The 15,620-nt window shown below is 39.1% G+C and overlaps 1 protein-coding gene across 2 annotated transcripts in view; it reads right to left on the bottom strand.

The window, feature by feature from the left end:
* LOC580280 (hydrocephalus-inducing protein homolog) overlaps positions 1 to 15,620 on the bottom strand; it is a 95,359-nt gene that overhangs the window by 1,166 nt on the left and 78,573 nt on the right. For both annotated transcript variants that reach the window (XM_030977907.1, XM_030977911.1), the window contains 10 exons: positions 11,779 to 11,948; positions 6,790 to 6,955; positions 5,711 to 6,016; positions 4,751 to 4,920; positions 4,166 to 4,301; positions 3,318 to 3,614; positions 2,703 to 2,866; positions 2,026 to 2,176; positions 1,394 to 1,624; positions 354 to 578 (listed from right to left, as the gene is read on the bottom strand). In XM_030977907.1, the coding sequence (XP_030833767.1) occupies positions 354 to 578; positions 1,394 to 1,624; positions 2,026 to 2,176; positions 2,703 to 2,866; positions 3,318 to 3,614; positions 4,166 to 4,301; positions 4,751 to 4,920; positions 5,711 to 6,016; positions 6,790 to 6,955; positions 11,779 to 11,948 (2,016 nt within the window). The remainder of the gene's footprint in view (positions 1 to 353; positions 579 to 1,393; positions 1,625 to 2,025; positions 2,177 to 2,702; positions 2,867 to 3,317; positions 3,615 to 4,165; positions 4,302 to 4,750; positions 4,921 to 5,710; positions 6,017 to 6,789; positions 6,956 to 11,778; positions 11,949 to 15,620) is intronic.

Raw genomic sequence — 15,620 nt, 5'->3', positions numbered from 1 at the left:
TCCATGAACCAATGAAATGGGAAAATCTATTACATATCCTTTAAAATAGATGCTTATTCCTTCATATGTGTTACTTTTGATGAAACATATGCTCCAGGCTTTCTTTCATCAAAGATAAAGACTTGGGTTAGAATTACGGGTACGTTTTACATTGGGGTTGGGTAAAGTGTCTAGTCTTGGGTGAAATTCAGCAAGTGTTAGCAATTACTTATGGTGAAAGATTTGCTGGAGCATATAGGTTGTACAAATTTGTTATTAGGGTAACACAACCTGTTGCTTTAAGGTGCTATATACAGGTAAATAAATGTAATCTACATGGGTTTAATGAGAAAATTAAACTAAAAATCACTCACCTTGCAAGAATATTCTGTCTTCACTTTGGCAAAGTTGGTGAACTTGGTGGTCTGGGTGTGGTTTCCACCAAGCGACGCCCTGAAGAAGACAGCCTTCTCCGGTCCTGCTGCAGTGGCAGTCAGCTGGAGGTCATAGGCGTACTGACCGAGCTCATTGCTGGCCAGGGTCATCTTGCCGGAGACCTCTCCAGTTTTGAGAGGAAGGTACTCGAAGTTCAGGACACCCTGGGATGATAATAATATTAATGATGAATTTATATGGTGCATTTTCCATTATATACACATCTTAAAATGCACTTTACAATCATGTTATTAAAAGAAGAGGTGAATTTTTAGATATTTGTTTAAAGGTATAGAGAGATTCCTTTTTGCAAAGAAATTTGGTTAGGTTTAATCCAGTTTGGGTGCAGCAGCTGTGAATGCTCTGTCACCCAGTGTGGGTAGCATCTTCGAAAACAGATGGTTCTGTTAAGTTTTTATTTTTGATGTATAAATAGAACTGTATATAACTTGGAGAATGTACAAACTGAAACATACGTAGTAAACCTAGTCAAAGAACAGTCAACCGTGGATGCATTTCTATTCCCCTTCAGAATGTACATCCATTGTCCTTGCATCTACACGTGCCCTTTTGCCATACATACAAAAGGCCTGTCTCCATCAGCTTGAGATTGCCAAATAACCTCCTATTTTAACTATCCCGATTGCAAATTATCCAGCTAATTTGCGTCTTCATCAGCCAGCAGTTGCAATTAGCGGGATATTTGGTCAAGATAATCATCTCAAGATATCTTGGGCTAGTTTGCAAAATATCCCGCTATTTGTCTGGTGCGTTTTCACCAGCCCGATGACTCGAACTAGACATGAACGCTGAGCAAAATATCTCAAGCTAATTTCTCGAGCTTGAGTTTCGAGTTTCCAGGTCGAGTCTCGAGCTGATGAAGACGCAAGGCTTATTTCTCAAATCAGAAATAGCGGGCTATTTGGCAATCTACAGCTGATGAAGACATACCTAATGGTACTTTCACAAGGACCCTTACCTCTGACTGGGGAGGGACCATAAGCTGCGGTGGGACCATGATATCATTGATGGCACAGATAGTCTGGAAGGTGACGGGTAAGGACAGAGGGTTCTCCAGGGTGATGGTATGAGAGGTACTGAGACGGACCGGTGTACTCATCTCCACCAGGTCAATGATGCCCGGTGGGGTACTCTTGAAGGTGATGTAGTAGAACTGGAACTCGTTGGTCTGCTCATTGCGGAAGAGAATCTGTCATGGCAGCGGAAAAAAAAGAAAATGTAAATCTCATTGACTGGAAGTATTTACATTGTTCACCAAAATTGACTTTGGATGTATTGTGATTTTGGTGCACACTGTGTATTTATATATACAAAACATGTTAAAGCATGGGAACATTTATCTGTTTGATCTCATTTGCAGCATAAAATATGTATTTCCAAACACCTTTCACTAAATATGTTCACGGCATGATATGTTATTCCAAGAGAGCTATCTTTGAATTTTTGAACCATGATACCATTTTCAAAAGGAGGAAGGGTAACAAATGCCGATCCCTAGAAAATTATAAATGCAGAATTTCCCATGACTCGTACAGTGACTGGTCAAGATTTGATTCAATGTGGATTATGATTGGTTGACTATAATTTTACCTTAGCAGCATATGAAGCTTCCTTGTGGCAGAAGAAGTTGAGTTTGTAGTCCCTCTTACTAAGACCTGGAACATCAATGTAGTCCAAGCCTTTCAGAGTGGTAGCTGGGTCCAGTTTGTCAGGTTTAATCATCTCGATAATGGCCTTGAATCTACAACATTAGAATATGCAAAAAAGTATTTAAATAAAGTTTAATTTTTTCCATTTCCAAATGCTGACATCACAATCTAATGCATCACAGTAAAATGGTTTAATAATAAATTTCTTATAAACTTTCATCCTACTACAAAGACAATTCAAGTAAATCTGAAATGGCTGTCTTTTCAAATGATAATTGACTTTCTGATTTTTTAGGTGTGTCAAAGGTCAAAATTGTCACAAGCATAACGTTTTATCCTGTTACTAAGTTTGGCTTTCTCAGCTGGTAACTGAAAAGAAAGTGGACGACTTGTTCGAATCCAGACTAAGTGAAATAACATTTTATTAAAGCAGCAAAAACTAGTCCACATGAAAGAAGGCTAGAGTAGTGCTTCAGAGCTCCTGCTCCACACATGTCACTCCATTGAACAAATAGGACAGGGGCAACAGAATTAATAAAGAAAAATTAAAAAACAGCAGAGAGTTATGAGGGAAATTTGCTGCTTGCTACCAGTTTGCCAGACGACATGTCTACATACCTCTGGGGCCGCTTGAGCCAGTTGGATACAGAGAGACTCTCTGTGTAGTGTGTCTTGCTGGGGATATCTCTGGTGATGTTCCCTGCTGCCTTAGGTGCTTCAGAGACACCTACCATGTTGTACATGAGTCCTGAGCCATCGGGTAGAGCAAAGAATACACTGCCCTGTAGGTGGAAAACAAACAAATAAAGTATAGTGTTTTAGAGTTAACAAGATTTGGCTTAGGCATGTGGGGAAAAAATTCATGCTCAAGTACTGATAAAACAGTGAAAGAAAAACAAAGAGAGGACAAGGGAGTAAATTGGGAACAGATATTTAAAATAAGAAAATTAGGTCAGATAAAAAGACAACGAACTAATGAGTCTTGTGAAGAAATTAAAAGATATCATTCCAACAAACATGTCTCCTGAGAAGCAGGAGAGAGCAAGGCAGAGAAAGAGAGAGAAAAAAAAGAGAACAACAGAGGGTTGTATGTTGTTTTAAACTTCAATTTTGTTTCAGCCTTGAAGATTTGAGACCGAAAAAAATTAATAAATAAGAAAAATTATGCTCTGTATTTGTACCTTTGGCCTTTATGCTTACTCTTCAGACTAATACATTCCATAAGTAACCCACCGTATGTTTCTTGCCCTCAGCCGTCATTATCAGTGGCCTGTAGATGAGCTCATAGGCCTTGCTATGCTGGGGCTCCACGGTGATGGCCTCCGCACCGGTCCAGTGTTCACCCTCGATCACCGGTCTGAGCTGCTCCCAGCGTTGGTTGGTGCGGTTGTGGAGGGTCAGACTGCGGGTGTCTTTGACCCGGACATGGGTGCTGAAGTGGAGTATCTCCTTCTGAGGCTGGCAGCCCACGCACATGCCGGTCAGGACCAACTTGAGAGGGCGTCCTCCCTCAATGCTGCAGTTCAGTTTCTGTGTAGAAGATCACAGAGGGATGGAAAAGTGTTTGTTATACTGGCATCATCTAATTTGGACTCTCAAATATGAACTTTGTTAGAGAAAAGGGATGCCCTAAACATGTTAAGTAGTTCACTACTTCTACTGTACTTCTAACACTCCATAATATTCAATGCAAGAAAAGTAGACCATTTAAAAAAAAACTGTAATGTTCTTGTCAATAAATTTGCCAGTTTGGGGGACTGCCAGTGGCAGATTTTGTTTCATCATTTAATGTCCACATCCAAAAAGAAATTGTTCGTACATATGTAATTTGATGGTCTAGATGATACAGATGAGTGTAAACAAACTGCTCTGAAACAGAAATTACCATTTTCAAAATTAAAGGATCATGGACAGGTGTCTGCTCTTGCATAGAAGACTAACCTATTGACTGCTAAGAGTCAGGAGGGTGGTTAACTCTTTGGTTTACATAAAGCTAACATCCTTCTGGCTGTCAGCAGACAAGACATTCAGAGTGACAAAATAAAACAATGTCAAAGGTGATTGAGGGTGACTAAACTTACATCATATCTGATGTCTTGGCAGACCTTGGTGGGTTGGAACTTGACCTCAAAGGTCACAGTCATACCCTGGGAGATGTAACCCTCCGATGGGCTGATGGCAAAATCGGGTGCAAACTTCTCTGCATTCCACTTGAATCTAATTATATAAATCAAGACATTAAGTAGTGTAAACAAAAATATCTTGATCTTTACTGTGCAAAGTACCAATCATGATGACAGCAATACTGATAATAAAGATTTAGATTTTGTGATATATTAATGGAAGATGTGAAATGGTTCAGAAGTAAGCCCTTAGTCTACAAATCAACTCTCATTGACCTGGTTTGAAAGTCAGGTGTTTATTTTGACCAACATAAATGATCATTTCCAAGATGTAAACAATTATATCAACTTGTCATGTCTGAAAAAAAACTTTCTTGAACAAATACTCTTGTAGTAGAAGGTTGTTTCCCTATCTATGTCAAATGAAATTTGTGGTTTTGCTACAGAATGTGAAGTAAATTGTTTCTGCCTGTTTTATACATCATTCCGCCAAACAAAAACAAAAATATCAATATGAAGAGCATTGACTCTGCAGTCACTTACGCAGCACCAACGTCTCCGGTGTTGTACATGAGGAGCTTGCGTGTGGTACTGCTCTTCAGGACCACAGCTCCAAATGGAATAGATTCCTGGTCCAGGTTGATCTCTATTCCTTGGCATGATCCAGTCACCACCAGGAGAGGCTGAGAGAGACCTGCACACTCTAACATCACCTGGCAAGAGGTAAAAGAAAGAAGCAATATATTAAAGCCTGGCTGTACTAGTTCAGCCAGAAGGGATTAGACAACCCATCGAGGTCACTGACAGGTGGCTATCTCATTTACTCAGCTCTCAATTAACATAAGAAAAAGAGGATCATGGGGGACCAACAGGCACCGAGGGGGAAGTTTTCTGTATAGAGGGAGCAAGTAGCTACAAGTAGGACAGTGTGGCTTTCGACAATGTAATATTCCACAGGATATGTAGAGATTGCGATTTTGTTTTTCGTTTTGTCTTTCCTTTTGTTTTTTGTCTCATCTTGTCTATTCAATTTCCTTATCTTGGAGAATATTTATTGGGTAAATTTTGCAGGAGCAAATTTTTTTCTTCCGAATGGCATATCAGACTAGGAGAGGCAAAAGTTCCAATCAAACATATCACATACAAATAGAAACTTACATCTTTTTTGCTTTTCCCTTATTTTAACAACCAAATCCTTGCATTAAGATTTATGTATATATATATATATAAACTATAATTACAACATCTCCTAAAGAAGCTAACCAACTAAAACTATCATACATTTTAACTATAAATTGAGAAATAAATAACTAATCATAAAGATTAAGAATGATGACAAAGATAATAAACATACTAATTTTACTGAAGATGTTGATGATGATGGAGATGGTGATAAAGATTATGATAAAGACAGTGATGGTGACAATGATAACGGCAAAGAATATTGAAAACAATACTAAAAAAAATACCCTACTCCACCAAATAGCTTGTGCATCATCTTACCTCTTCAGTAAACTGCGGGATGCGGCACTTGGGGCTGAAGACCAGCTCCAGCTGCGAGGCCCCTCCCTTGGCCTTGAGGCTAATCTCCTGAGTAGGGGCCAGCTTGAGCACGGTGGGGACCTGTTGCAGGATGGGGTTGAGAGGGGTGATGGCCACATTGAAGGAGAGAGGGGCGGGGCTGTTGTTGATGATAGGTACAGAGCGTTTAATGACTTGGCCAATGCGCATGGCTCCGAATTTGACGATGCGGTCCTTTGAGTTGGCCACCTCCACACGCATCTCAGTACCCAGTCCAAAGATCTCAACCTGGAGATAAAGGGGTTAAGTAGTATGAAATCAGTCGGCTATTCAAAATATTCTGCATTATGAACACAAGTTCCTATTTTCTTCCTTTCTTATTTCACTGAGGTCAGACACTCTACCAACACATTTTGATGGATCGTGATTGAGAATTCTAACTCTAGCAGCTAGCTGACAATGTTTGCATACTTGTCATCTTCGTACCACAAGAAAGCAATCAAAAGCATCGCAAATTTTCTCCTGCAATTTAAATGAGAAGCAAAAACTTTGCCAAAGTGAAAATTTTGTTGTTGTTTTTTAAATATTGATTCATTGAGGGGTATATATCGTCATGTGTGTGGTTCATTGAGATAGATATCCAGGTAGGGATTTGCAGGCCATGTAAGGCTCCACCCATCACAGACTAATACAGTGAAATTCAAGATTCATATAGTACATAATGCATGCATCTGCAGTCTCTTTAGATTTATAACCCATCCACTACCGACTTACAGCATTTTAAAATAATGAACAATCTCTGAAGCATCTCTGAAGTTGGTCCAGCTTACTACTAACTCTATATCATGCCAACCTTTTCACAGCAAACATTAGGAATCTCTCAAGGCAAAAATAGGAAGAGTCTATTTTATATACTTTTCATACAGAATATTTTAGAAACAGAGAGGAATCCAGGGTTCAAAACAATAACCTGAAGTCCTCAAAATAGAAATCATTCATCCACAATAGGAGTGGTTGGCAGCTATGCATTACTACAAGCTCAAATGCCCTTTCCTACATACCTGAGCACGAGAGAGTCCGTTGAGCTCAAAGTGTATGACCTCCTGATATCTGATAGCCTCCCTGGGGTAGAATGTGAAGGTGATGTCTTTGCTCTCTCCGGGTGACAGCACGGTTGCTTCAAACTGAAGATGAAGGTGTGATGTACTTGTATACAGGCAATCAACGCTGGATGCGAAAGAAAGGTACATTGGAAACGTGTTCATTGAGAAGGGGGAGATATATAAATACAAAATAATCAACATTTCTTTGAAGTGTATGTATCCAAATGACACTCATTCATAATATTTCTTCCTAATTGAATATTTGGTCACTAGCAGGACCCGCGGAAATCCGCGGGATTCTAGAGGGGGGGGGGGGGGGGTGTAAATAGATATATAGAGACTGTCTAAATTAAAACCACCAAGAACTTTATTTGCCATTCAGGCCATTAAAAAAATATACATGTTTAACGTCCCCGCCCGTTTCCTTTTTGGGAGCCGCCTCCAATTTTTTTTTTTTTAATTTGTTTAATTTTTTTTTTTTTTTTTTTTTTTTTTGGAAGGTAAAAAAACAGCGTCCCCGCCCGCTTCCTTTTTGGGGGCCGCTTTTTTTTTTTTTTTTTTTTTTTTTGAATTTTTAAAAAAAAATTTGAAAGAAAACAAACATGAAAAGCACTGCTAAAATTTATTTCTGATTTAAAAAAAAAAAAAAAAAAATGTCGGCCGCTATCTTGAAAAATAGCCCGAATGTCAGGGAAAATGTACGGAGCGGCCATTTTGAAAGAAAAAAAAAAAAAAAAAGGGTCTCCTCCTTCCCATTTTTCGAAAAAACAGGACGCTAAACATGTTTTTTTTTTTTAATTTGGCCTTATATAAAAAAAAAAAACGATCCAACTGTACCGGTAGTTATTCTTTAAGCCACTGGAACTGCGTAGAGTTTCGTAGTGTGGCGTACCGACTACGCAGAAATTAGGCTGCGTATTAATGGGAAAATAGTCCCTGCGTAGGTTATGCGTAGGCTGGTGTACAGGTTTGCTTATGGTTGCTTACTGTGGGGAAAGCTTTTACTGCTTTGTCGATCTGGCGTAGGGTACCGTACTGTTGCGTAGGCATGTAGCGTAGTGTTGCGTAAAAAGGCGTACTTTCTGCGTCAAATTTCTACGCTGAAAGTACGCGAAAAAAATTTAACATGTTGAATTGTTTTCGTTCATCTTGCGTACCCCTTTCTTTCCCTCAGCATATAGTAACGTAGGCCAGCGTAGTTGGTACGCAACACTACGCAACTCTACGTATTGACCCCACGCCAATTAGTAACCTGCAAGTGTCACAAATAAAGTATTAAAAATATGCTCATCTGACCCTAATTAAACGCCTAAAACCCCCGAGCTTTCGGGGGTTTATGGCCCCTTGAAACCCGTGGACCCCACCTATATACACTCAACCCGCTGCGATCTCACTGACCCCCCCCCCCCCCCCCCCCCCCCCCCCCCCCCACTTTGAAAAATGTTTCTTGGAGCCTTCATGTAACATGCAAGAATGGTGCATGGTGATGCCGATTTTTTTTCTGCACCCCCCCCCCCCCCCAAACAATTTTACTCATTACGCAACTGATTGTTTTGCAATGCATGAAGTCACATGCTTCTGTCTGCATGGTTGATATTGAACTATTAATAGACTCTATGCAAATGTACAATTCATAACCTTATTCAATGCTTTCTTGTAATTTACTGTAAAGATAAGAAACAAATTTTTGCCACTTCGGCCCGCACGCTGTTGTGTTGACGGGTTCTTCGATGGATGGATAGACTTATGTGTAGTTATATAGTTGTACGAATATTGGCCTGCTTGGCCCCCCAAACTCTTCGACTCTAGCGCAGCTCAGTCTTGGTCAAAGCGCCCCAGCCGCAGCACCGTGTATACTGTATGTGTTGACTGAAGTTAGCTTGCGACTGAACTGTCAGTCCAATGGTTTTCTTGTGAAAACTTTCCTTTAGAAAATGATAATCAAAACTAGATGGAATTTTGACTGCGCGCAGTCAAAAATGATGCCTCCGCCATAGAGCAACTTTACAAACCAAAACGGAAGCAATTTTTAAAATTCAAGTTTGATTGTAATCCATCTGTCGGTTTTAATAATAATGCATTCACAAGCTATTTATAGTCATACATAATGAGCCCCATGACCTTTGACCTGATGACCCTAAAATCTAATCAGTTAATTGGCTCTGCAAGATACATATATACATGTCTTGAGTTTGATAGTAATCTGTCTATTGGTTCTCATTATAATGCGATCACAAGCTATTTGTGCATACATAATGAGCCCTGTGACCTTTGACCTCATGACCCCAAAATATAATCAGTTCATTGGCTCTGTTAGATACATACATGACCCAAGTTTGGCAGGAATCCATTGACCGGTTCTTGAGATAACGCGATCACGAGCTATTTTTGTAGACATAATGAGCCCTGTGACCTTCGACCTCGTGACCCCAAAATCTAATCAGTCCATTGGCTCTGTTAGATACATACATGACCCAAGTTTGGCACGAATCCATCGATCGGTTCTTGAGATAACGCGATCACAAGCTATTTTTGTATACATAATGAGCCCTGTGACCTTTGACCTCCGACCTCGTGACCCCAAAATCTAATCAGTTCATTGGCTCTGTTAGATACATATATGACCCAAGTTTGGCAGGAATCCATTGATCGGTTCTTGAGATATTGCGATCACAAGCTATTTTTGAATACATAATGAGCCCTGTGACCTTTGACCTTCGACCTCGTGACCGCAAAATCTAATCAGTTCATTGGCTCTGCAAGATACATACATGATCCAAGTTTAGAAGGAATCCATTGATCGGTTCTTGAGATATTGCGATCACAAGCTATTTTTGAATACATAATGAGCCCTGTGACCTTTGACCTTCGACCTCGTGACCCCAAAATCTAATCAGTTAATTGGCTCTGCAAGATACATATATACATGTCTTGAGTTTGATAGTAATCTGTCTATTGGTTCTCATTATAATGCGATCACAAGCTATTTGTGCATACATAATGAGCCCTGTGACCTTTGACCTCATGACCCCAAAATATAATCAGTTCATTGGCTCTGTTAGATACATACATGACCCAAGTTTGGCAGGAATCCATTGACCGGTTCTTGAGATAACGCGATCACGAGCTATTTTTGTAGACATAATGAGCCCTGTGACCTTCGACCTCGTGACCCCAAAATCTAATCAGTCCATTGGCTCTGTTAGATACATACATGACCCAAGTTTGGCACGAATCCATCGATCGGTTCTTGAGATAACGCGATCACAAGCTATTTTTGTATACATAATGAGCCCTGTGACCTTTGACCTCCGACCTCGTGACCCCAAAATCTAATCAGTTCATTGGCTCTGTTAGATACATATATGACCCAAGTTTGGCAGGAATCCATTGATCGGTTCTTGAGATATTGCGATCACAAGCTATTTTTGAATACATAATGAGCCCTGTGACCTTTGACCTTCGACCTCGTGACCCCAAAATCTAATCAGTTCATTGGCTCTGCAAGATACATACATGATCCAAGTTTAGAGAGAATCCATCAATTGGTTCTTGAGATAACGCGATCACGAGAACGGGACGTACGGACGTACGGACGGACGTACGGACGGACGGACAACCAGAAAACATAATGCCTCCGGCTACTTTGTAGCGGAGGCATAATTAAGTATAAATGGCCGTAATAATCACAAAATAAGCTTTGATTTCATACCTCCATTCACGAAAACTATATAAAAATCGCGGCAATCATGATGGAAATAGGTCTCTAAGTTTGGACGTCGACGGGAATTAGCCCCGTGTATCTCTCTGGCTTGTGCAGCGAGTACAAAGCACACCCTATAGTAAGATGGCTTACTCGGGGTTATCCCGCCCTTTGCATAGAGCATTTAATACGTAACATAATGTGAGTTGATGGTCATCTGTTGTGTGTCTGTTTGATACAGCTACTACAAAGCACATCATATAGCAAGACGCTTTACTATGGGTAATCCCGACCCTGTGCATAGTGCATTTAATACGCAACTTAATGTGAGTGGATAGTCATCGGTCGTGTGTCTACGGATGTAATGTTGAATATCCATGAGGTATCTCTGTCGTCACGCATATCCTGCATTATGCATATCGCGTCTGTTTTCGCCCTGGACGTCGACACGGAGGAGGACCTCGGGCGGAGTATAGCCAATTCCACAGAGTAGACTCTCCCGCGGACGATGGCACCGGGCACGGGTACCCCGAGGGGAGGCTTCAGGAGGAGATAGCTGCACCAACTTCGGTCGGCGATCTCATTAAAAAACAATAGAATACAAAGGCTCGCGGAGACGTCGCGCCCCCCGCGGAGCCTTAGCGTATTACTTATATACTGTTATTTATCAAAACATTCTTAACTCGTCATACACTCTGTTGAAAGAGATCTAGTGCTTTTCAGAGTAATGCATTGCCTGTATGACAGTATTAGTGGATATTTGCAGAGATCTAATTTGATCTTAAGTGAATTAGAGTTTATGGTTATCCAATATCAAGTGATATTTTAAATATAAAGTGAAGAGGCAGCTCAAATCTACATTTTTGTGGGCAGTCTAAGAGGATATTTAGGACAGGGTGACAGCTAAAACATGTATTACATATGGTCGAATAAAGATTTAATGGGGCCCACGAGGTAAATGTATTTTTAATAATAATAATATTCCGTTGTTGTATATTGTTACTCTAGATTTAGTTCTGGCCGCTGTTATATCAGTCCACAGTGCATTTCAAGGAATAATCCTTCAAGGTACCTAACCTGGGTGGAGGGTGGCAATTGTAGATTAACGTCTTGCCAATGGTTTTTAGTGCTGCGGCAGGGATTCAAACCCTGTAACTCGTGGTTCAAAGTCCAGAGACTTATCGACTGTACCACAATAACTGTACCGCTCTGGCCCCTGTCAATTTCTCTATGTGTAGACCCACCTGATGTCTTTGCTGTCTCTGTTTGTGAGTGTCAGGATCTTAGAGTGGGTGGGCATCCCGGCTCGGTGGATGAAACATGGCCCAAAGTCATACTGAGGGAAGGAGAAGTGAAGCCCAGGCGCTACCCCATGGCCGATGACCTTCACCTCATAGGTCGGACCGTTGGCAATCTAGAAGAATCAAGAATGCAAATGGTATAGTTAAACCTCAGAGCAGATAAACATAAACATCTCAGGTGGTAACTTTCTAGTTGATACGATACTAAGATGGTATGACTCAGTAGATGGTGCAATGGTCTTGGAAGTGAAAGGCCTAGAATTGAGACTTCATCAGAGTCACAAGGCATAAGGACAATGCACCCATCCTCAAGTAATTGACACCTAAAATAAGACATAGAGCTGCATGTCATCTGGAGCTGACACATGTGTATAGAAAAACACATACTTTCTTATCACTTGTATAAAATAATTACTTCATCAATCCAATAACTACAGGACTGCAATATGATAATCATGTTTTCATTTGCAGTGGTACATACAGAGCTAAACAAGCTGAGTGTCCAATAGAATCAAACACACAGTGTCACTGAAATGAAAAGGTTTCAACTGAGTTCCTTTAAGTTCATACACATATCAAAACTAGTCACTTACACAAATACAAATTTAAACTAGATGGAATTTTGACTGCGCGCAGTCGAAAATTATGCCTCCGCCATAGAGCAATTTAAACAAGTTTGGAGTTTAAATCTCCAGTGGTTCTTGAGATATCATGATAACAATCTCAATGTATGGAATTTCATAAGTTGACCTCTGTGACCCTTGACCTTTGACCTACGTGCTCCAAAATCTAATCAGATTGTCTTCCTATGGTGATACACACTATCATTAAGTTTGAAGTTTAAATCTCCAGTGGTTCTTGAGATATTATGATATGGTGATACATACTATCATTAAGTTTGAAGTGAAAATTCTCCAGTGGTTCTTGAGATATCGCGATAACGATCTCAATGTATGGAATTTCATAAGTTGACCTCTGTGACCCTTGACCTTTGACCTACGTGCTCCAAAATCTAATCAGATTGTCTTCCTATGGTGATACACACTATCATTAAGTTTGAAGTTTAAATCTCCAGTGGTTCTTGAGATATCATGATAACAATCTCAATGTATGGAATTTCATAAGTTGACCTCTGTGACCCTTGACCTTTGACATACGTGCTCCAAAATCTAATCAGATCGTCTTCCTATGGTGATACATACTATCCTTAAGTTTGAAGTTTAAATCTCAAATGGTTCTTGAGATATCGCGCTAACAAACTCAATACATTAAGTAGGGCCTAGTATGCTTCTGCCTTGTTGTACATTCATAATTTTATCTGTAAATAATGATTGACTTTGACACGATGACGAACATTTCCAGTGATTCTGATAATGTCACACAGGATATATTATGTGCTAATAATGATGAATTGAAATGTGGATTGGATCCAAATGATAATGCTTCGGGTCTCATTTCCTCAAACTATTATACTGAGTCCTCGGCCAAAAATATTTTCAAAAGTATAACTGATTCTTGCTTGTCTATATTACATCTTAATGTTAGAAGTCTCAACAAGAATTATGAACAGTTTCGTTCGTTTATAGATAACACAGGAGTTCCCAAAAATACAGTATTAGGCGTAACTGAGACGTGGCTTTCAGATCAAAATAATACACTGTTTTCTCTCCCTGGATATGATATACTTACAAATAATCGTACAAACAAAATAGGTGGTGGTGTTGCATTCTTTGTGCCAAGTCAATTTGAATATGTTGTAATCGAAGACATGAAAGTGATGAATGAAATTGCAGAAACTTTGTTTATTGAAATTACTGATCGCAATAGAAGAAAAACTATCTTGGGAGTTGTTTATAAGCCACCTCAGAGCAACCATGCTGATTTTCTGGACACTTTGAATAATTTATTACACTATCACTCCGTTCAAAACAAAAAGTGTATCATAATGGGAGATTTCAACTATGATCTCTTAACGAGTGATGCTAATATTCATGCACATGATTTTTTAGAGACATTCCTCTCTGCCTCTTTCTTGCCACTTATTTCTAGACCCACTAGAATAACCAATACTTCGGCAACTCTTATTGACAACTTTTTTTCAAATGTACGCTCTGAATTTAAAGCTGGCATAGTTCTGTCAGATATTTCTGATCATTTCCCGATTTTCATGTATTATTCAGAACGATTTCAGGCAAATAACTCTCCTAGTGATGCACCTAAAAGACGTGTATATAATGACGAAAACCTATGTGGATTGAAACTAAGCCTAGAAGAAGAATCTTGGGATGACGTATTTAATACAGATGATGTTAACCAGTCGTATGAAATCTTTATTGGAATTTTTATGTCTCATGTAAATCGAAATATTCCTTTTTCTAAACCCAAGTCTAAAAATTATAAGAAGTCACCCAGACTACCTTGGATAACGAATTCGATTCTACGTTCAATAAATCGAAAAAATAAATTATACTATAAATATATATCTAAATTAACTGATCAAACACGGATCCAGTATACTAATTATAAGAATAAACTTACAGGAGTGATACGTACTGCTAAAAAAGATTATTATCATGATCAATTCAATCGTTGCAAAAATGATCTTAAAAGAACATGGAAGATCATCAATTCTACCATCAACAATGGATCAAAGCATTCTAAGATTACTAAGCTTAGACATAATGATGCAATAGTTGAAGATGAAGTTCAGTTGGCAGATATTTTCAACAATTATTTTTCTCAAGTTGGTTTTAATCTTGCTAGGCACATACCATCCACGTACCGTTCATTTCACCACTATTTGGGGGAGAGAAATGAAAGTTCTATATTTTTCTCTCCTACGTACCCACAAGAGATAATTAAGATTATATCTGGCCTAAAAATAAATAAGAGTGCAGGATTTGATGAAATTGATAACAACCTTTTACAGAAAACTATGAATTATATTGTTGATCCTCTCGTTTATATATTTAATTTGTCATTATTATCTGGACATATTCCAGAATCAATGAAAATTTCGAAAATAATCCCAATTTTCAAAAAGGGTGACAGTACATTAACAAGTAATTATAGACCAATCTCATTGCTTACAACCTTGTCTAAAATCCTTGAAAAGTTGGTCCACATACGGACCATGAGTTTCTTTAAAAAGCACAACATCCTCTCTGATACTCAATTTGGCTTCCGAGAAAAGAGTAGCACTACCCATGCCATACTTTCTTTAGTTCAAACGGTTGCCAAAGCTATCGATCAGTCTTCTAATACGGTTGGTTTGTTCATAGATTTTTCTAAAGCATTTGATACTGTTGATCATGATGTACTTCTTTACAAACTTTCTCACTATGGAATTAGGGGAAAACCGTTGACGTGGTTCAAGAATTATCTTAAAGGGCGCTCCCAGTTTGTTTCGCTGAATGGTAATTTCTCTGAAAGTAAACCTGTCCTTTGCGGAGTTCCGCAAGGAAGTATTCTTGGCCCACTTTTGTTTATTATTTATATAAACGACATCGAGAGGTCATCTTGTCTGCTTCAATTTATACTTTTTGCTGACGACTCAAATATTTTTTTGTCACATCGCGATCCAGAGCAATTGACGCAAATACTAAATAACGAACTTAAAAATGTGGCAAATTGGATAAAAGCAAACAAACTGTCACTTAACTTAGACAAAACTAGTTACATGCTATTTAGTAATAAGGTTGCAACTTTGCCTAATTGTATAATTTTTGATGGTACTGTCATTCAAAGGGCCCGAACAACTAAATTTTTGGGGCTAGTTATTGATG

This window comes from Strongylocentrotus purpuratus, unplaced genomic scaffold (genome assembly GCF_000002235.5).
Source record: "Strongylocentrotus purpuratus isolate Spur 01 unplaced genomic scaffold, Spur_5.0 spur5_contig_810, whole genome shotgun sequence".
Taxonomy (NCBI): domain Eukaryota; kingdom Metazoa; phylum Echinodermata; class Echinoidea; order Camarodonta; family Strongylocentrotidae; genus Strongylocentrotus; species Strongylocentrotus purpuratus.
This window is presented reverse-complemented; position numbering and strand designations above follow the sequence as displayed.